We start from the raw sequence: 17,486 nt of genomic DNA, 5'->3' as shown, positions 1-17,486 counted from the left end.
GCACATAAAGAAGAATATGAAAAGAAAAACGAAGTTAAAGAAAGAATGAGGGACATTTGGGGTAAAATTCAATCTTTGACTCTATATTGTCACCCCTATATCCTCAGGGTTCCCTTTAGAGACACTACACTCCATGGAGACACTACACTCCATGGAGACACAACTACGGGTTCTGGTTCAACCCTAGATGGCAGGCTTTCGGTGCTTTGAAATATGTCTCCGTTAAATGAAATATGAGGATGCGATATTTTACTCGAGCCAAAGGCAGACAATAACAGGAATGAGGAGAGTTAATCCAGGAGCAAACCAGCATTGTATTTCCCCGAAGCCCCTATGAATAAAAGGGTGGGCTGCAAATGACAGGAAACCATTGAAAGGAGGTGAGATCCGCTCAGAGTTTGCAAAGGTTTTCCTCTCCACACCCGGGCTACAGACCCAGGGAGGAGACGCTGTTTTCAAGGCCCACCTGGAAAGTGGTGAGGCACTGGGCTGTGGTGGGGCCTGAGCGGGAGCTGTGAGCCATGGAAAAAGCACCGACAAGGTAAAGGCTCCTGCTGTCCTCACAGCGGGGCTGGGCCATAGGGAGAGCGCCCTGCAACTTTTTTTTTTTTTTTTTTTTTTTTAATAATACGATGCTAAACATGAATGAGAAGAGTAGGGTAGGGGTTTGTTCTGGTTTGGTGGTGTCTTCCCATCTTAACTAGCAGAACTACAAAGGAAGCACAAGAAGTAAATTCCCACAAAAGAAAGTGTTCCTGTCAATAAAACATAAAACATTCCTCCCATGAGTCATAAACATGCGGTGATGTTCTCCAATATCCCATCTGCCAAATACTCATTTAATGCCTACTATGTGCCCAATACTAATAAGTGGTGAGGAAGATACAAAAGACATGGGTCTTACTTTTATTTAATTTACTTATTTAAAAAATATCAATTTTATTTTATTATTTATTTTTCTTGATCTTAGAGAGAGGAAGGGAGGAAGAGAGAAAGAGAGAGAGCGCAACATTGATGTGAGAGAGAAACATCAATCAGTTGCCTTCCATACTCCCCCCAACCAGGGATGGAACCCACAGCTTGGTATGTGCCCTGACCGGGGAATTGATCCCACAACCTTTTGGTGAACAGGATGATGCTCGAACCAACTGAGTCACACCAGTCAGGGTGAGCCCTACCTTTAAAAAAATGGATCTTCTAGCTAGAAAAACTTGGGGACAACTAAGTTTTAATCATCTCTGATATGTTTTTAATTTAAGTAGAAATCTATATTCTAAATGGAAAGAAGTCTACAGACAAGAAGACGAGGGAATAAAAGAAACTCACAGGGAAGAAGGAGAACCTGAAAAGTTTTAGTTTGAAGTGAATCCATGTGAACACAAAGGGAAGGACCTCCAGCATGGCAAAGGGAACGGTGATGTTTACATATGGGGCGGGGCTGGGGTGGGGGGTAGAAGGGGACCTGCCACTGATGTTTTCATAGGCGAAGCAGAGAGAAGTAAGGCTGGCCAAGGGGTTTGTGGTAAATAAAAGAACGTTCTCTACCCCCTCTTCCCCCCTCTACCCCCCCCCCCCCCTTTAAGATGTCTATGTCCTAATCCTTGGAACCTGTGCATGCATTACCTTCCTGGCAAAAGGTGCTTTGTAGATGTGGTTATGTCAAGCATCTCCTCACATGGGGAGATTATCCTGGGTACCCAGGTGGGTCCAATGTAACCTCAATGGGAGGCAGAAATGTCCAAGAGGAGATGTGATGATGGAAGCAGACGTTGGAGGGATGACACTGCTGGCTTTGGAGATGGAGAAGGGGGCCCGAGCCAAGGAATGCGGGCGCCTCTCGATGCTGGGAAGGCAAGGACACGGATTTCCCCCTGGAGCTTTCAGGGAATGTAGCCCCGCGGACACACTTGCAGTAAGATAATAAATGTACGTTTTGAAGCAAAGTCTGTGATGATTTATTACAGCAGGAACAGGACACGAACCCAGGGTTGAAGATGATTAGCCTCAAGGGTTATTGTCCATGACTTAGGAGACAACACAGACCCACTTCAATCTATTTGAACCCAAGAAAGAAGATGAAGACGGTTGTTTTAGGAAAACTGATCTGCAGCAAAGAATGAATAAGAAGACAAGGATCAAAACCAGTTAAAGAAATACATAAAGCAGTAAGACTCTGTTTTAGGATGGTAAGCGTATAAGTGAAACAGGAAATGGTGCATATAATAGAATTTTGGAAGAATGAACCAATAGCACTTAATGACACTCTGGATATGGAAGCTAAGAAAAAGGTACAAAAGACCCCCAAGGTTTCAAACTTTGTGGCTCCAGTGCTACGATGGAGGGAGGGTACGAGGGTTGTGTCTAACAGAAACCTCTGAAAACATAACCCCAGAGGAATTCTCAAATGTTGATAGGCATGGAGGTTATCTGGAAGGCTGGTTTAACATGCAGGTGACTGGGCTCCGTCACAAAGGCTAATTCAGCGAGTCTGGGCGATACCCAGATTCTGCACTTTAGTAAACACTGCTCTGATTCAGGTGATCCAAAGTTCGCACTGTGAAAAACGCCAATCAAGAAAAACTAAAAGGAAATGGAGTCAAATGCTCATCATAGCTCTGGAAGAAACCACGAATCTTATTTAAAATCTGAAGGGGTAAAAACTGACATATTAGACAACATAAAAATTTAAATCACTTGTAAATTAAAATAAATATCATAGCCAAAATAGAAAGGTCCCTGGTGAAAAATACTTTCAGCAGATGGCTAATATTTTATTAACAGGCCACTCAAACTAATGAGCAAAAACAACTGAGACCCCTGCAGATAAATGGGAAAGCAAGTAAATAGAATTCCAAAAGGAAGGTCTAGAATCATAAACAAACTTAAGGAATACCAATTAAAACAGCAACAGGGCAACAAAGATTGCTTGCTGAATAAACATATCATTGGGGGGGGGGGCGGTAATATTCAAAGCTGATCAGATACTGTGCTACTTTCTAACTTGCTGGTTGTATTATAAATCCACTAGACCATTTTGGAAGAAAGTAATTTGGCAATATATGTCAGTAGCTGCAAACATATCCGTATTCTCTGACAGAAGTGCTTCCTACAGTAATTTAGCTTAAGGACACACTCTTGAATATGAGGGGGAATTATAGGCAATGAAGACTATCTATTATTGGAAGTTTATCGTGCAATATGCATATCATTTAGTCTGTAAAACAAGTCAACGAAGTTAGTACTCTTATTAGTCCCATACTAACAGGGAACCTGAGGCACTGAAAGATCGCGTGACTTGTTCCAAGGACTTGAAGAGTAAAGGGAGGTAAGGGCCAGCAGGGGAACATTCTGCTCCGGGAGCCAGCACACTGCATATCTACACCATCACTAACACCGTGTGGGACCATGGTTAGCGCAGCAGTGTTTGTTTTACTAAAAAGTGCAAGAAAAGAAGGAAAATAGGAATTGTATTAGGAGAGTAGAAATATGTGTGGGTAACAATGGTTTATTTCTCCAACCCCCATCTTTTCTGCAAGATCCAGCGTTGCAAACCTGAATTACTTGAGGGGAAGAAAGTTATGCACATAGGGAAACAAAAACCAAAACCTCCTGAATTTTTCAAAAAAGTTCAAAAGAAATCCTAAGAAAATTGTAAATGATTAGAATCTTGTTTTCATATTTTAATACTGACAATTACAAAAGTTTGGAAGAAATAATAATCTTTAAGAACTTTCTTCAGACAACCAGATGAACTGTCAAATGGGCCATGGCTTTCTGCCTCAAAATTAGCCTGACAATAAGCCAGGAGGCATTTCTGTGTGTTTATGGTACATAGAGAAGAGCCATGCATCGATTATTATACAGAGCAGAGCACTGGTTAATAGCTCCCATATTATTTTAGAATTAGAGGCCCTGTGCATGAAATTTGTGCACAGGGGGGCGGTGGGGGGAGATGTCCCTCAGCCCAGCCTGTACCCTCTCCAATCTGGGACCCCTCGGAGGATGTCTGACTGCCCGTCAGACATCCCTCTCACAATCCAGGACTGCTGGCTCCCAACTGCTCACCTGCCTGCCTTCCTGATTGCCCCTAACCACTTCTGCCTGCCAGTTTGATCACCTCCTAATCACACCCCTGCCAGCCTGATTGATGCCTAACTGCTCCCCTGCCAGCCTAATTGACCCTAACTGTTTTCCCCTAAAGGCCTGGTCACCCCTAACTGTGCTCTTCTTCAGGCATAGTCACTCCTAAGTGCCCTCCCCTGCAGGCCTGGTCCTCCTCAACTCCTCTTCCCTGCAGGCCCAGTCACCCCCAACTTCCCTCCTCTGCTGGCCTGGTCACCCCTAACTGCCTTCCCCCTCAGGCTTGATCACCCCCAACTGCCCTCCCTTGCAGGCCTGGTCCTCCCCAACTGCTCTCTCCTCCTGGCCTGATCGCCCACAACTGCCCTCCCTTGCAGGCCTGGTCCCTCCCAACTGCCCTCCCCTGCTGGCCATCTTGTGGTGGCCATCTTGTGTCCACATGGGGGCAGCCATCCTTGTGTGTTGGAATGATGGTCAATTTGCATATTACTCTTTTATTATATAGGAGTAACTTGAAGTCATTGACTAAACATCTTTTTAACATGTGATAAATGCACAGTCAAGTGTGAGAAAAATCAGGACACTGGCAAGAGAGCAAATTGCATCTACTGCAGAAATAGTTGAATATTTTAAAAAAAATTAAGTGAAAATAAATTTAACTACATTTAAAGGGAAAATACTTAATGTAAAAACATAACATTCAAAGCACATCACAAAACACAAATATGGGAATTATGGTACCAAAAATCTAATAAAAGTATAGTTATGTAATCTGACAGCAATAATCAGTAAAGTCTGTATATTCTAACTTTTGCCAATTTCAATCCTTCTTAAAACAATTTTACAGTCAAGATTACAGACTTTTTTAACCCTACCATTATCTGTACTTTCATGTTACTTTTTTGCCAAATCCCCTACAAATACAGTGGAGCCTTCCAGCAGCTGCTTTCTGCTCTGTAGTAAATACAATTAGAGATAGTCTCTCAATTAAAATTCTGCTCCAAAAAGCTATTTTTCCCCCTCTGTGTCCTTGTGGGGGTATTTTAACAAAGCTGCTAGAAACAAGCAAATTTGAGAGATCTGAGAATTCCTATTCTCTGAACTCTACTAGGCCTGCTGATATAAGAATAGCTAAAATGATTAACGGAATTGTAGAAATTGAGAGAAGTCCTAGAAAATCTGGTATTTTTTCTGTCTATGCGTACCTAAGAACTGCCTACAATCACTAAAAAGGGTCATTTTCTACAGAAGAAAATAAACTGTATAAGAGGAGAGGGAGAGTGACCCTCCACTCCGGGAGGCGGGGCAGCCTCTGCTCGGGGCGGGCCTACCTCGCAGCCACCGCTGTGCCTCCAGTGGAGTTGGTCCCCGGGTATCTCCTGGGGACAGCAGGCTGTGTCAGGGTCATGGAGAGCAGGCGCTGACCTGGGAGGTTAGGAAGGAGGCTGCCTGGCCATCAGAGCTGGGCTGGGGATGGAGCTCCGCTTTTAATCTCACTGTAAGGACTTATTTCAGGATTTGCCCAGTGGGAATCTCTCTAGAGTCTGTTTCCTTGAAGAACAGTAAACAAAACGGAACTTCCTGAGGAGGACGTGAAACTCACAGTCGAAGGCTGTTTCTCTTGCCTCTGGGTTGAGGCTTTTGTGAAGGCAGCTGGCAACACCAGGGCTGAACCTGTGCTGTTTCTTTTGGAAATAAACTAGGATGTAACACAATTTTAATTGGGGAATTAAATGTGATGGAATCCCAGTAGAAGAGTGTACAGGTAACTGAGGGCTCCTCTTTAACCATCTGAATGCCAGAAGTGTCTATAGACACAAGCGGCAGGCCTTTTTTAACTAAATTCAAAATATTGTGGCAGTTAACTGGTTAAAGGAAACAGAGGGAAGCAGTTTTGCTCATTTCTCCAGAATATCCTATTAAAGATTCCACTCAAAACCCTATTCTCAAAAAAAATAAAAAATAAAAATAAATAAACCAAAAAACCTCTACCTGGGATTCTCCTTTTAAAAAGTGGGAAAATTTAATTACAAAAAAATGCTAAAGAACTTTTAAAGCAGAGTAAGCACTGTTATCACATCATTTATGCCCTGCCATATCCCAGAGAATTTAAGACATGTTTAATGCAATTAAAAAAATAGACTCTTTCTTAAAATCTTCCCACCTAATTTCTTACCTAACTGACAACAGTGAGGAAATTAAATTATGTGTGCATATGTGTGTGTATATATTCACATATACAAAAATATATACACACATATACATGAATATGCATGTATGAAAGAAAAATAGTATAATTGCAATAACTCATATACAGTGATTTCCTGGTCAATTTCATGAGGTATTTCTACTAATAAAGTAATTTCAGCACCCCAATGATAATCTATAATCTGTAAAACATTACATTTTTGGTATAAAATAAGAAAGTATTCGCTCTTCTACTCTTTACTGACCATTTCTCCAAATATTCAGCAATTCCTTTTACATTTTTGTCTCTTTTATCTCAGACTTTTAATGAAATGCCAGTCCTATTCTGTAGCTTTTACTATTCAACAAAAAGCAGTGAGCCTCTTTCACAAGTTGCCCAGTCCTTACGCACACGTGGGAGGTATCTTTTCTGGGTATTTTCAAGTATACGTTGATTTTAATAAATTTCTCCCCATAAAATAAAATAGTTTGCTTTTCTTCTTTCCCTTTTGGAAGGCCCATTAAGTACATTTCACGGCTAAAACAGGGTCTGGATTTTATTCCTTCTGAACCTACCATCCCCGGCACAGCACACTGCAAACAGCTTGCCGTCTCACATCTGTTCACGCAAAAGATCTTATCAGAAAACCCACCCACCCACTCAGAAAGCACACCTGTAAAGAACTAAGTAATGTATTTTGAAATGAAATTCACTTCACGATAAAAGATAGCATACTGTTTTAAGAACTCTTGATGCTTTTAGGAACCCCAAAAGCAGTCCTAACGTTATACTATCTGCCACACAGAGAAATGGGGAAAGGAGGGGGGGGGGAGGGGTTTACCTTTTTGTGCAAGGCGTGAAATTCGCTGTACCTTTTCTCAACAAAATGTTTTCTTCCATTCATTAGCACTTCTATCTTAAACACCTAAGGAGGGAAGGAAAAAAAAAAAAAGATTAATTCTACCAGTTTGAAACCCTCAATTGTCTGATGTGGTAAGTTTGTGACCATGATATATTTCATCCCTTTAATTACAGGAGCTGATCCCCCAAAACCCAGAAGGCCCAGGAGACCCCGGGCCCAACAGCACTGATTAATGAGCCCTCAGCCAAATGCTCGCTAACAAACTGCAGCCTCCCCGCGAGCGTGCCTAGAAACAACGGGAACTGAAATGCCTAAAAATGCACCTTAACATTTTAACCAAAGGATGTTCCTTCCTTTACATTATGTCACCCAATGCAGATGATGGCACTGAAATAAAAGTGTGACACCCCAGCGCGAGTTCCGGTAGGAATCGCAGCCCCGCGGCATGCTATGCTGGGTGTTTCGGTGACGGCGGTGCCGTGTCACGGGGAAGACAACCATGCAAACAGCAGTGCCTTTTAGGTTAATTTCTTCCTAACCTGCATATTCATCTCCAGTCTCAGCTGGAGGGGTTCTGCTGTTTGCAAAACAGGGAGCTCGCGGCGAAGGCTCCTTTTCCCCGCGTGACACGAGTGACAGCTTGCGCTCCCGCCTCGGGAAGGTTGAAAGGCCAGATGCAAAGGCTCTCTGTGCGCACTAATTAGTAGGCACTAACATGACATTTTCTTGATTCTCAGGTCAGTGGGTCAAGACCGGAACAAGGGATGAGCCGTGGTGTGAAAGGCTCAGGAAAGCACCGTGTGGAGGTGGGGGAAGCGTGCTGGCAGGAACTGCAGAGAAGGCGCTCCGCTGTTTCAAGACTTGGTCATTGGCTCCTGTTTTGTGAGCGGGTGTTTGTCAACTCGGGGATGAGGGAATATTGTTCGATTACTTAGCAGCCTGATTTCCTGTTTCCATTGCCCCTCTGAAAAATACTAAAGTTGAGGTCACATGAAAGAGAGTAGTGGTAAAAGCAAGTTTACCTTATCCTTAAAAATAATTAGACATACAAGTTCACATACTGTCATTATTAATCCAGACCCCTTTGGCTCTATAGTTCTGCCTTTTATGTAAATATGACTTTTTAATGGAAAGCCAAACATTATCTCATCAGACAAAATGTGTTTGTATTTTTGTGCTTCTTCAAATCAGAAACAAAATCTTGTGTTGCATGACTCAGCTAAGAAAAACACCACCCACTTAAATGAGGTACATTTTCACCTAATCAATATTTTAGTCTAACATTTGTGTTTTTCTAAGCAATCCCCCTAAAAATACTTTCCTTGGGTGAATTTGTGAAAATACTTTCTTCTAAAAACATACACATATGCTTCAAACTCTCAGATATCCCTCCGTTACTTTTTCAAAAATAACTGTTTACTAATTCACTAAAGAAACTATCCTTCTTCAAAGACCCTGCCAGGAACAGAATAAAGAAAACTCCCTGAGAAACACAAACAAAAGAAGTACAGGTCCAGCTTGGGGGCCTGGTTAACAGGATGCAGAGCCTCCTCTCGAGCGTCAGGTCCCAGATTTAAATCAGGACAACGAGGGAGCAGAGAGCGGTTTCCATCTGCAGGGCTGCGTGAAATAAAGGAAGTTATGTTCCGAATCCAGTGACTTGAGGTTTCAACACAAAAACCACCACCTTAATTGCTGCAGAACCCAGAGGAGGAGGAAGAGGACCACTTGGTAAGGTTCAACCCACTAGGTCACCCCTCAAGGCGCCCCCTCTTGGAGGCCAGATGAGTGACACAGCGGCTGCCTCACGGAATGTCATCCTTCTATCGACCAGATGGTTCCATTACCAAGTTCCACAGTCACTTTTCACAGTCACTAAATTCACGCGGTGGAGGTGGGGGTGGGTGTACACAGGAGTTGAGAAATTTTAATTCTAATATTTTAATTATGTTGCTATTTTTAAAATGCATAATAATTTGATACTGTTCTCCCACCCCACCCCCTTTTTTTTTTATTCTGGGGGAACATCTTAGAAAGGAGGTGGGTTAATCAGAATTTCCATGACAATGTGAAGCAAGAAATAGAGTCAATTTAATAAATCTTATTTCCCTGAATTTCATACCAGATTTTTAATATATATATTTCAGAGAGGAAGGGAGGGAGAGAGAGAGAAATATCAATGATGAGAGAGAATCATTGATTGGCTGCCTCCTGCTCACCACCTACTGAGGATCAAGCCCGCAACCCAGGCATGTGCCCTTGACTGGAATCAAACTCAGGACCCTTCAGTCTTCAGGACGACGCTCTATCCACTGACCCAAAGCGGAGAGGGCCGGACTGATGTTTGTTTGTTTGTTTGTTTGTTTGTTTGTTTGTTTTTAAGAGCGCTGATCCATATTGTCTCTGCTGCCTAGGAACCCTTCTCCTGCTCTGCTCTCCTGGAAAACCCTGAGTTGTCCTCTGCCTCTGCGGTGGGGGCAGCACAGGATGATGTTTGGAAAGCTCCAGGCACGATACCTGGCATTCATGGCTTGTTTTTTATCAGCTATTTCCTGAGAGCCTGCCATGTGCAGGGAGTTGCTCTAGGCTCTGGGTATTCAGCAGTGAACAAAACAGGTGGGAGAGTGTTCTATTAGTGAGGGAGGCCGACTGTAAACGTATGAGCAGACCTGGTGATGTCAAGAAATGAGAAGAGTGTGAAGGACTTGTATGCATGCATATGAGCCTAACCAATGGACACAGACAACAGGGGGGTGAGGGCATGAGTGGGGGGGGGGGTGAGAGGGCAATTGGGGGTAAGTACACATATGTAATACCTTAATCAATAAAGACATTTTTTTAAAAAGAACAACGCAGTAGAGTAACAGGACAGAGCTGGACAGAGTGGTCAGAGAAGGCCTCCCTACATGGAGAGGCAGGGGGCGGTACAGAATCTGCAGGGAATAACAGTGTACAGGAGTTGAATGTGGTTGTCTCTGGAATTTCGTACTGGGAGTGAGTAGACAAGGGCTATTTGTTTTCATTCCTATTTGAAAAACATTTTTTTTTTTTTTTTTAAGTTAAGATGAGGGCAGGGTGCTTTCCACTTCTGGCCAAGATGGAGTAACTGAGAACCGATTTAACCTCCCACTTGAAACAATTAAAAAACTTAATATTTTTTTCTTTTGTTTCCCTTGCCCAAGAAGCTATAGCAGAAAAAAAAATACTGCAACAAGAAATAAACCAATATGACTACAACAAATTAAAAAGATTGTGCATGACACAGGAAACCATGAACAAAATTAAAAGACAATTCACCAATAATACATCTAATAAGGAGTTAATGTCCAAAATATATGAAGGACTTATATAACTCAACACCAAAAACAAACAAACAATCCAAGTATAAAATGGGTAAAAGATCTGAATAGACACTTCTCCAAAGTGGACATACAAATGGCGAAGAGACATATGACAGTATGCGTTAACACCACTAACCAGTAGAGAAATATAAATGAAAACCACAATGAGATATCAGCTCACACCTATCAGAATGGCTATCATCAATAAATCAACAAACAAGTGCTGGTGAGGATGTGGAGGAAAGGGAACCCTCATGCACTGCTGGTGGGAAAGCAAACAGGTGCAACCACTGTGGAAGACAGTATGAAGTTTCCTCAAAAAATTAAAAATGGACCTGCCTTTTGGCCCAGTGACCCCGCTTCTGGGGGTATATCCAAAAAAAACAGAAACATTGATTTGAAAAAAGATATGCAGCCCTGTGTTCACTGTAGCACTATTTACAACAGACAAGACTTGAAAGCAGGCCAAGTGCCCACGAGTGGATGAGTGGATAAAAAAGCTGTGCTACATTTATACAATGGAATACTACACAGCTATAAAATAGAAGGAACTCTTGCCTTTGGGACAGCATAAGTGAAACTAGAGGGTATTACACTAAATGAAATAAGCCAGCCAGAGAAAGACAAATACCATGTAATTTCACTTATATGTGGAATCTAATGAACAAAATTAAAAAAAGTAAAAAAATAGAAACAGTGTCATAGATACTGAAAACAAACTGACCACTGTCAGGGGGTAAGGGGACAGGGGATCTGGGTGAACTAGATGAAGGGATTAAGCAAAAAAATAAAAATAAAAATAACTCACACGAAACTCTTACACACAGACAACAGTACGGTAATTACTGAAGGGAAAAGGGGTGGGGAGAAGAAAAAAGTAAAGGGGGAATAAATGGTGATGAAAGGAGGCTTGACTTGGGGTGGTAAAGACATAATATAGTATATATATGATGTATTATAGAGTTGTACACTTGAAACATAGATAATTTTATTAATTAATGTAATCCCAATACATTCAATAAAAATATTTTTAAAAATTAAAAACTGGATAAAAAAGGGCTCTCAAGACATTAGACACAAAGAAATGAAGACAGTGAGAGATAGGAAACAAATAAGGTGAGCCCTGTGTTTACCCCTGCGGGTCCAATGAGTTAGGGAGTTGGAAGCTGGAGTGAGGAGAAGCCAAGATAATTTCCTCTGCAGTATTCAGGTGAATCCTCAGCAGCACATGGGACTGGGGAATTACCCAAGTGTGGGAAGGGATTAGAAAGAACAGTGCTCAGAGACAACTGGGCATAGTGCCTGTTCCCAAAAGCCAGGGCGGAAAACCTCATAATTCATAAGGTATCGGTTACTCAGAAGAGACCTGGCTATGTAGTAAGCAAAATTAGCTGCAGACTAAAAGCTCTTTTAGTCCCGTGTAAAAAAGCTTAAACATAGGACCTGAAGAGAGCAAACTGTTCCTGAGTAATTTAACCACATGCCAGAACAAAGCTCAAGAATGTTTTTAGGAATATACAAATATCCTGCAACCAACAAGATAAAAGTCACAGTCTGGAATCCAATAAAAAAGTAAAATATATATTATATATGACTCATAATGAGAAGAAAAACCAATCCTTTGAAACATATCATCAAATGACACAGATTATAAAATTAGTAAACAAAAGCATTAAAATCAATACTACAAGGGAAGTTCTTGTGTTCAAGAATCCAAAGAAAAGGTTTATCATGTTACATGGAGACATGAAAGATATAAAACAAAAAGACTTGGACAGCAGGCCTGGGTCCTATTGACAAAATCAACCATGTCTGTGATTTTTAAAATACACTAGATGAAATTAATAACAGATTAGACACTGCAGAAGAAAAGATTAGTGAACTTGAAAATCTAACAATAGAAACTAAAATGAAATAGAAGGAAAAAAACTACAAGATAAATACAGCAAGGGACAAGTTTAAACAGTAAGGGAAGAATGACAAATATATTTGAAGAAATAAAGAAATTTCCCCAATTTGGTGGATATTAAAAACCAACAGATCCAAGAAAAGCAAGCACAAGAAACATGAAAGAAAAACACCCCAAAATAAAAACCAAGGTACATCATAACCAAATTGTCTACAATTAATAAGAAATAAAATCTGGTCAGCAGCCAGAGAAAAAGAGATATTACATTGAAAAAGAAGAAAAACATGTGTAATGACAAGTTTATCAAATATTTCTAAAAATAATCAAGCTTTATAAAAGTGATTCAATGCATATATACTTTGATTATATTTTAACTTAATAGAATAAGTTTTATGTGAAGTATTATGTATAAAATAAAATGTACAATTAAAAGCCAATTAAATCTTGAATCGTACACCTGTGGGGTCCCTCGGCCTGGTCTGCACCCTCTTGCAATCTGGGACCCTTTGGGAGATGTTGGAGAGCTTCTTTTGGCCCAAAGCAGGGCTTACGGCTGGAGGGCACTGCCTCTCCTGGTCTGGACTGATTGGGTGTCAGCCAGCAGCAAGCTCAGTGGGCGGATGAGTGGGCTCAGTAGGTAGGAGCGGCAGTAGCGTTGGACTGCGGATTTTGGCCTGACCCCCACAGGACACCCCGGGGAACTCTACCGTGCATGAAAATATAAATAAATGTTCTCACATATAATTATAATATCAGGAACATTACCATGCCCAGTTTTCAGAATCAGTATATATAGCATTGGAGACCATTATTTTTATAGAAGAAACTGTAAATATTTTAAACTTTGTCAGTGTAAAGAATCATAGCATAACTGTCAGAAAATAGGTCATGTATGGGGAGAAACTGGATGAAAGGAAGTATATGGGGTACAAAGATTTTCATTTTACATAACTGGTAGTCAAAGGGTACTGGTGAAAACTGGTGAAGAAAGTAGCTAGTTACCAAGCAAAAAAACCAGAAAAGTTATTATGTTAATTTTTTAATAATGAAATGAAGCTCATATACACAACAAAAAGTGTGTGGAGAGGAGAGAATACAGGGGTGCAATGAACTACATTCCTATTTCCAAGTAGAGGAACAACAGGAATTTTCTGAGACTCAGACATCAAGAAACAGAAAATACAGGTGTGTTATTTACTAGTAGAGTTATGGTACTTAAAACAAAACAGAAATTTATCAACTAAGTTCTGGATCTGAAAGCTACTACATATTTTTTTTATACATGTATATGTAGTGTTGGAATTTTCCTGGCATAATATAGACATCCTGATAACGACATATTCCTGCTACCTGTTTTAATTTTAAATTTCTCTGTTGATAAAGACAAACTTATTGGTATTTATAGGATTGCAGGTTTTCAGTTTAAACCCCAGTACCAACTGATTTCAGCTGCAGCTTCTTGATTCATTATTTGATCATGAAAGTCTCCATTGTTTTCTTTTCCTCTTAAACTGTATCTATATGATTCCAAACCAATCAACCAATTGAGGGTGAGCGGGGAAATGCACTCAAATACAGGTCAAATGTGTTGGTTAGCTAACATAGTTTTTTAAAATTAAGTATTAGTTTCAAATAGCACATATGTAAGTGTGAATATTGTTCATACTTTGATTACTTGAGTTGCTGTGGCAATAAATCACATACTATGTCAAACAATTAAGAATTCTGGAAAGTAAGTACCAAATGAGCTTTATTATTCTCTTCATGACCTGCTTTGAAAGAATAGAAATAAATAAATTTTATCTGCACTACTTACTAATTTGGGCAAATCTGAACTTGGAGCCATTACCAAAATCAGAATCATAGGATGATGTCCATGTGCCAGTTTGCTGGAAAATAAATGTCCTGGTGCCCTGTGTGGTGCTTTGAAATGGGACGAATCATTACCAACCATGAAGGGGAGACAGTCTTCAGCAGGAAGCACAGAACGGTTTTCATGGGCATTTGGGGACAGCCTTCCTCACAGGTGGCTTAAGGGAGGGTTTTGTGTTTGAAATAACTTGTTTTATGGAGATACAACAACAACAAAATCCACCATTCTTCTTTAAAACTACTTAGCTATAGATTGATTGCATCTCCTCATCACTAGCTCATAGGTTCAGCAACTCTTCTACCTGCCCCCAATTCCTCCAGAATCTGCCCAACCCACCAAGCCATGGCTCCCCTGGAGGAGCCAGTCACAGCTCGGTCCTTCTTAAATCCTCCCCACCCCAGGCACCCACCCCACAGAGCCCAGTCACCGCCCACGGCGCCTCTCTGGGCCGAGGGGTCCTACCCCGCCACCCCCTTTCAGCCAAGTGACACTGCACCTCCATTCCAGAGCCTTCGAGATCCTCCGGCGTCACTGCCTCCCATACCTCCCCTTTAAACAGATCGTCTAAACGGCACAATCACACTGAAAGTGCAGTCACACTCTCTAATTTTCAGCAAATGTACTACTATTTCATACCGATATGTTTTATGCAGCATATAAACTGGAATTTTTGAAGATTTATTTATTTATTTATTTTTAGGAAATAAGATGTTTCTGTAGAAAATTTGCTGTAGTTGGTTAAAAGAATATTGTTCATGAGGGCCTGAAAACATGTTGGCTGACCGAACTTTTGGTCTTTGTTGGACCCAGGAAGGGAAGGATGCTTCGTCACAGACAGTGTGCAGAGCCACGGCCGCCGTCAAGGCTCTGCTGCTCCGCTGGGACGGATGTGCCGGGAGCAGGTGGCGAGGGACAGGCTCTGTGCCCAGGAAAGGAGGCAGAGCACTTTGTAAACCCTACAGTGAAGGAAGCAGAATTCTCAGCCTTCTTTCAAAACTCAGAATTTTAGTTCTTCTTGAGAAAAATATTTGTCAAGTATTTTACTCTCCCAAGATTTTATTGTTTTAAAAACTGTTCCATTGTCGGACGGATGATCACTGGTTAAGTTATATAAATGTCTAATCACTATGTTGTACACATGAAACAAATATAATACTTCTTTATCCAAAGATTCCTTGAGCCCCTACTATATGCTCGGCCCTGCTCAGTGCACTATGTTGTACACATGAAACAAATATAATACTTCTTTATCCAAAGATTCCTTGAGCCCCTACTATATGCTCCGCCCTGCTCAGTGTCTGAGGGCGATCAGTGAAGTAAACTGACAAAGACCTACACACCCATGAAATTGACATTCTAGCAAGGGGAGACAGATAACAATCGATACAAAAAAATAACTGAAAAAAAAATAACTATACAGTATGTTTTAGAAAGTGGTATTGTAGGGGGGAGCGCGGGGGGGGGGGGCAGGAAAAGTATAATAGTTAGGAGTACATGGTGGGGGAGTTACAATTTTAAATATATTTTATTGATTTTTTACAGAGAGGAAGAGAGAGGGATAAACAGTTAGAAACATCGATGAGAGAGAATCATCGATCAGCTACCTCTTGCACACCCCCTACTGGGTATGTGCCCGCAACCAAGGTACATGCTCTTGACCAGAATCGAACCCAGGACCTTCCAGTCCACTTGGCTCTATCCACTGAGCCAAACCGGTTTTGGCGGGAGTTACAATTTTAAATACAATTGTTGGGTGTGTGCAGCCTTGAGAAAATGGCAATTGAAGACTATGAAGTTATTATCACAGGTCCTAAGTTTGTATTAGTTTTTATTTATTGTTTACCTTAAAGGCTAATCTATTTTTTTTAAATTCACTGATACACCACCTTTTTAAAACTAAGTTTATCTAATAAAAATTTTACATTGATTAAAAATTAAATACAGAAAAATATTTAAATACCAACGTCTTCAATTTCTGTATTTAACCACCTTTTCTAAATCCATATAACACACACCAGTGGCAGAGACTCTCAGAGAGAAGTCCGGGGCCTAATGAGGCCAGGCCTCAGCATGTATCACTGTCATTCTTTGTGTAGAATCAGCATTTCTAACCCATATATAAGGAGCCGCTAAAGAGGAAAAGAAAGAACTTCCAAGAGCTCCTCATATTGATTTCTTTTACCGGAAACAAAGAGATTCTCCTAGTTCTATGCTGTATCATAATCACTTAATTTGTCTGACTCCTTTAAAGAAAGAACAATGGATTCCAGAAAAGGTGTTGACTAGCAAAAATATAATCATTTTGCAAGGTTTTTTTTTGTTGTTGTTGTTTGTTTGGGTTATTTCCCCTTAGTAATATGACATATGTGGTCTCTACAGAGAAACGGAAAATGTAAAACTCTAACTCAGGACGTTCCCCAGAGCCTGAGCTAAACCTAAAGCAGCCCATGTGGGAAAACGCTCCCGGCTCCCACTGGTGGGAAGGGCGAACCTCCGCTACAAGCCTGCCCTCGGGTTCGCGGTGTCCTATGTTCACAGTTAAATCACCGGCACCACCTGGATGCGAACAATTTCCCTCCCTCCTCGGCGTTTCCGAGTGGACAGAGCAGGTGCTATGTGAACTTCCTGCCAGGCATCTCACAGGGACCATACAGAAGTTAAGGAGTCTTTTTGATGAAGTACTTTCTGGGGGAAAATATGGACAGAAAAAAAGGACAGAAAACTAACCCCTCCGACCACAATTAATTCAGTCCTTTTCCAAGCATTCGCTAATGTCCAATCACTCTACCTCTCACCATGGCTTTGCCAACGCTGTCCTTTTACAAACTGAAGTTCACTATCACAGCCTAATATGGACCCATGAAAACATTTCCAGACGTGAGCTGCTTCGCCCTCAGAAAAAAAACCAGTATGCCCTATTTAAATGTAGCGGAGAGCAGGAAAGAAGAATCATATCAGTTTTATTATGTCGCTTTTCATAGGACAAACCACAAAAATAATCTAAGAGTAACCAAAGGACTTGGATGCATACATATAAGCCTAACCAATGGACACGAACACCAGGGGGGTGAGGGCATGAGTGCGGGGAAGGGGAGTTGGGGGGTTAATGGAGGGATGAGGACACATGTAATACCTTAATCAATAAAGAGATTTTTAAAAAAGAAAAAATAATCTAAGCATATATGAAGAAAGAAATAAGACAAAATATATGAGTATGTTTATCAATTAATGTA

The 17,486-nt window shown here is 41.0% G+C and overlaps 1 protein-coding gene across 1 annotated transcript in view; it reads right to left on the bottom strand.

Annotated features, from left to right (window-relative positions):
* SNX24 (sorting nexin 24) overlaps nt 1-17,486 on the bottom strand; it is a 120,419-nt gene that overhangs the window by 56,782 nt on the left and 46,151 nt on the right. The window contains exon 2 of the mRNA XM_084881385.1: nt 7,110-7,193. Within this exon, the coding sequence (XP_084737511.1) occupies nt 7,110-7,193 (84 nt within the window). The remainder of the gene's footprint in view (nt 1-7,109; nt 7,194-17,486) is intronic.

This window comes from Pipistrellus hanaki (genome assembly GCF_964339955.1).
Source record: "Pipistrellus hanaki genome assembly, chromosome: 4".
NCBI classification, from domain to species: Eukaryota; Metazoa; Chordata; class Mammalia; order Chiroptera; family Vespertilionidae; genus Pipistrellus; species Pipistrellus hanaki.
The sequence above is the reverse complement of the archived record's forward strand: the minus strand, read 5'-3'. Positions and strand labels throughout refer to the sequence as shown.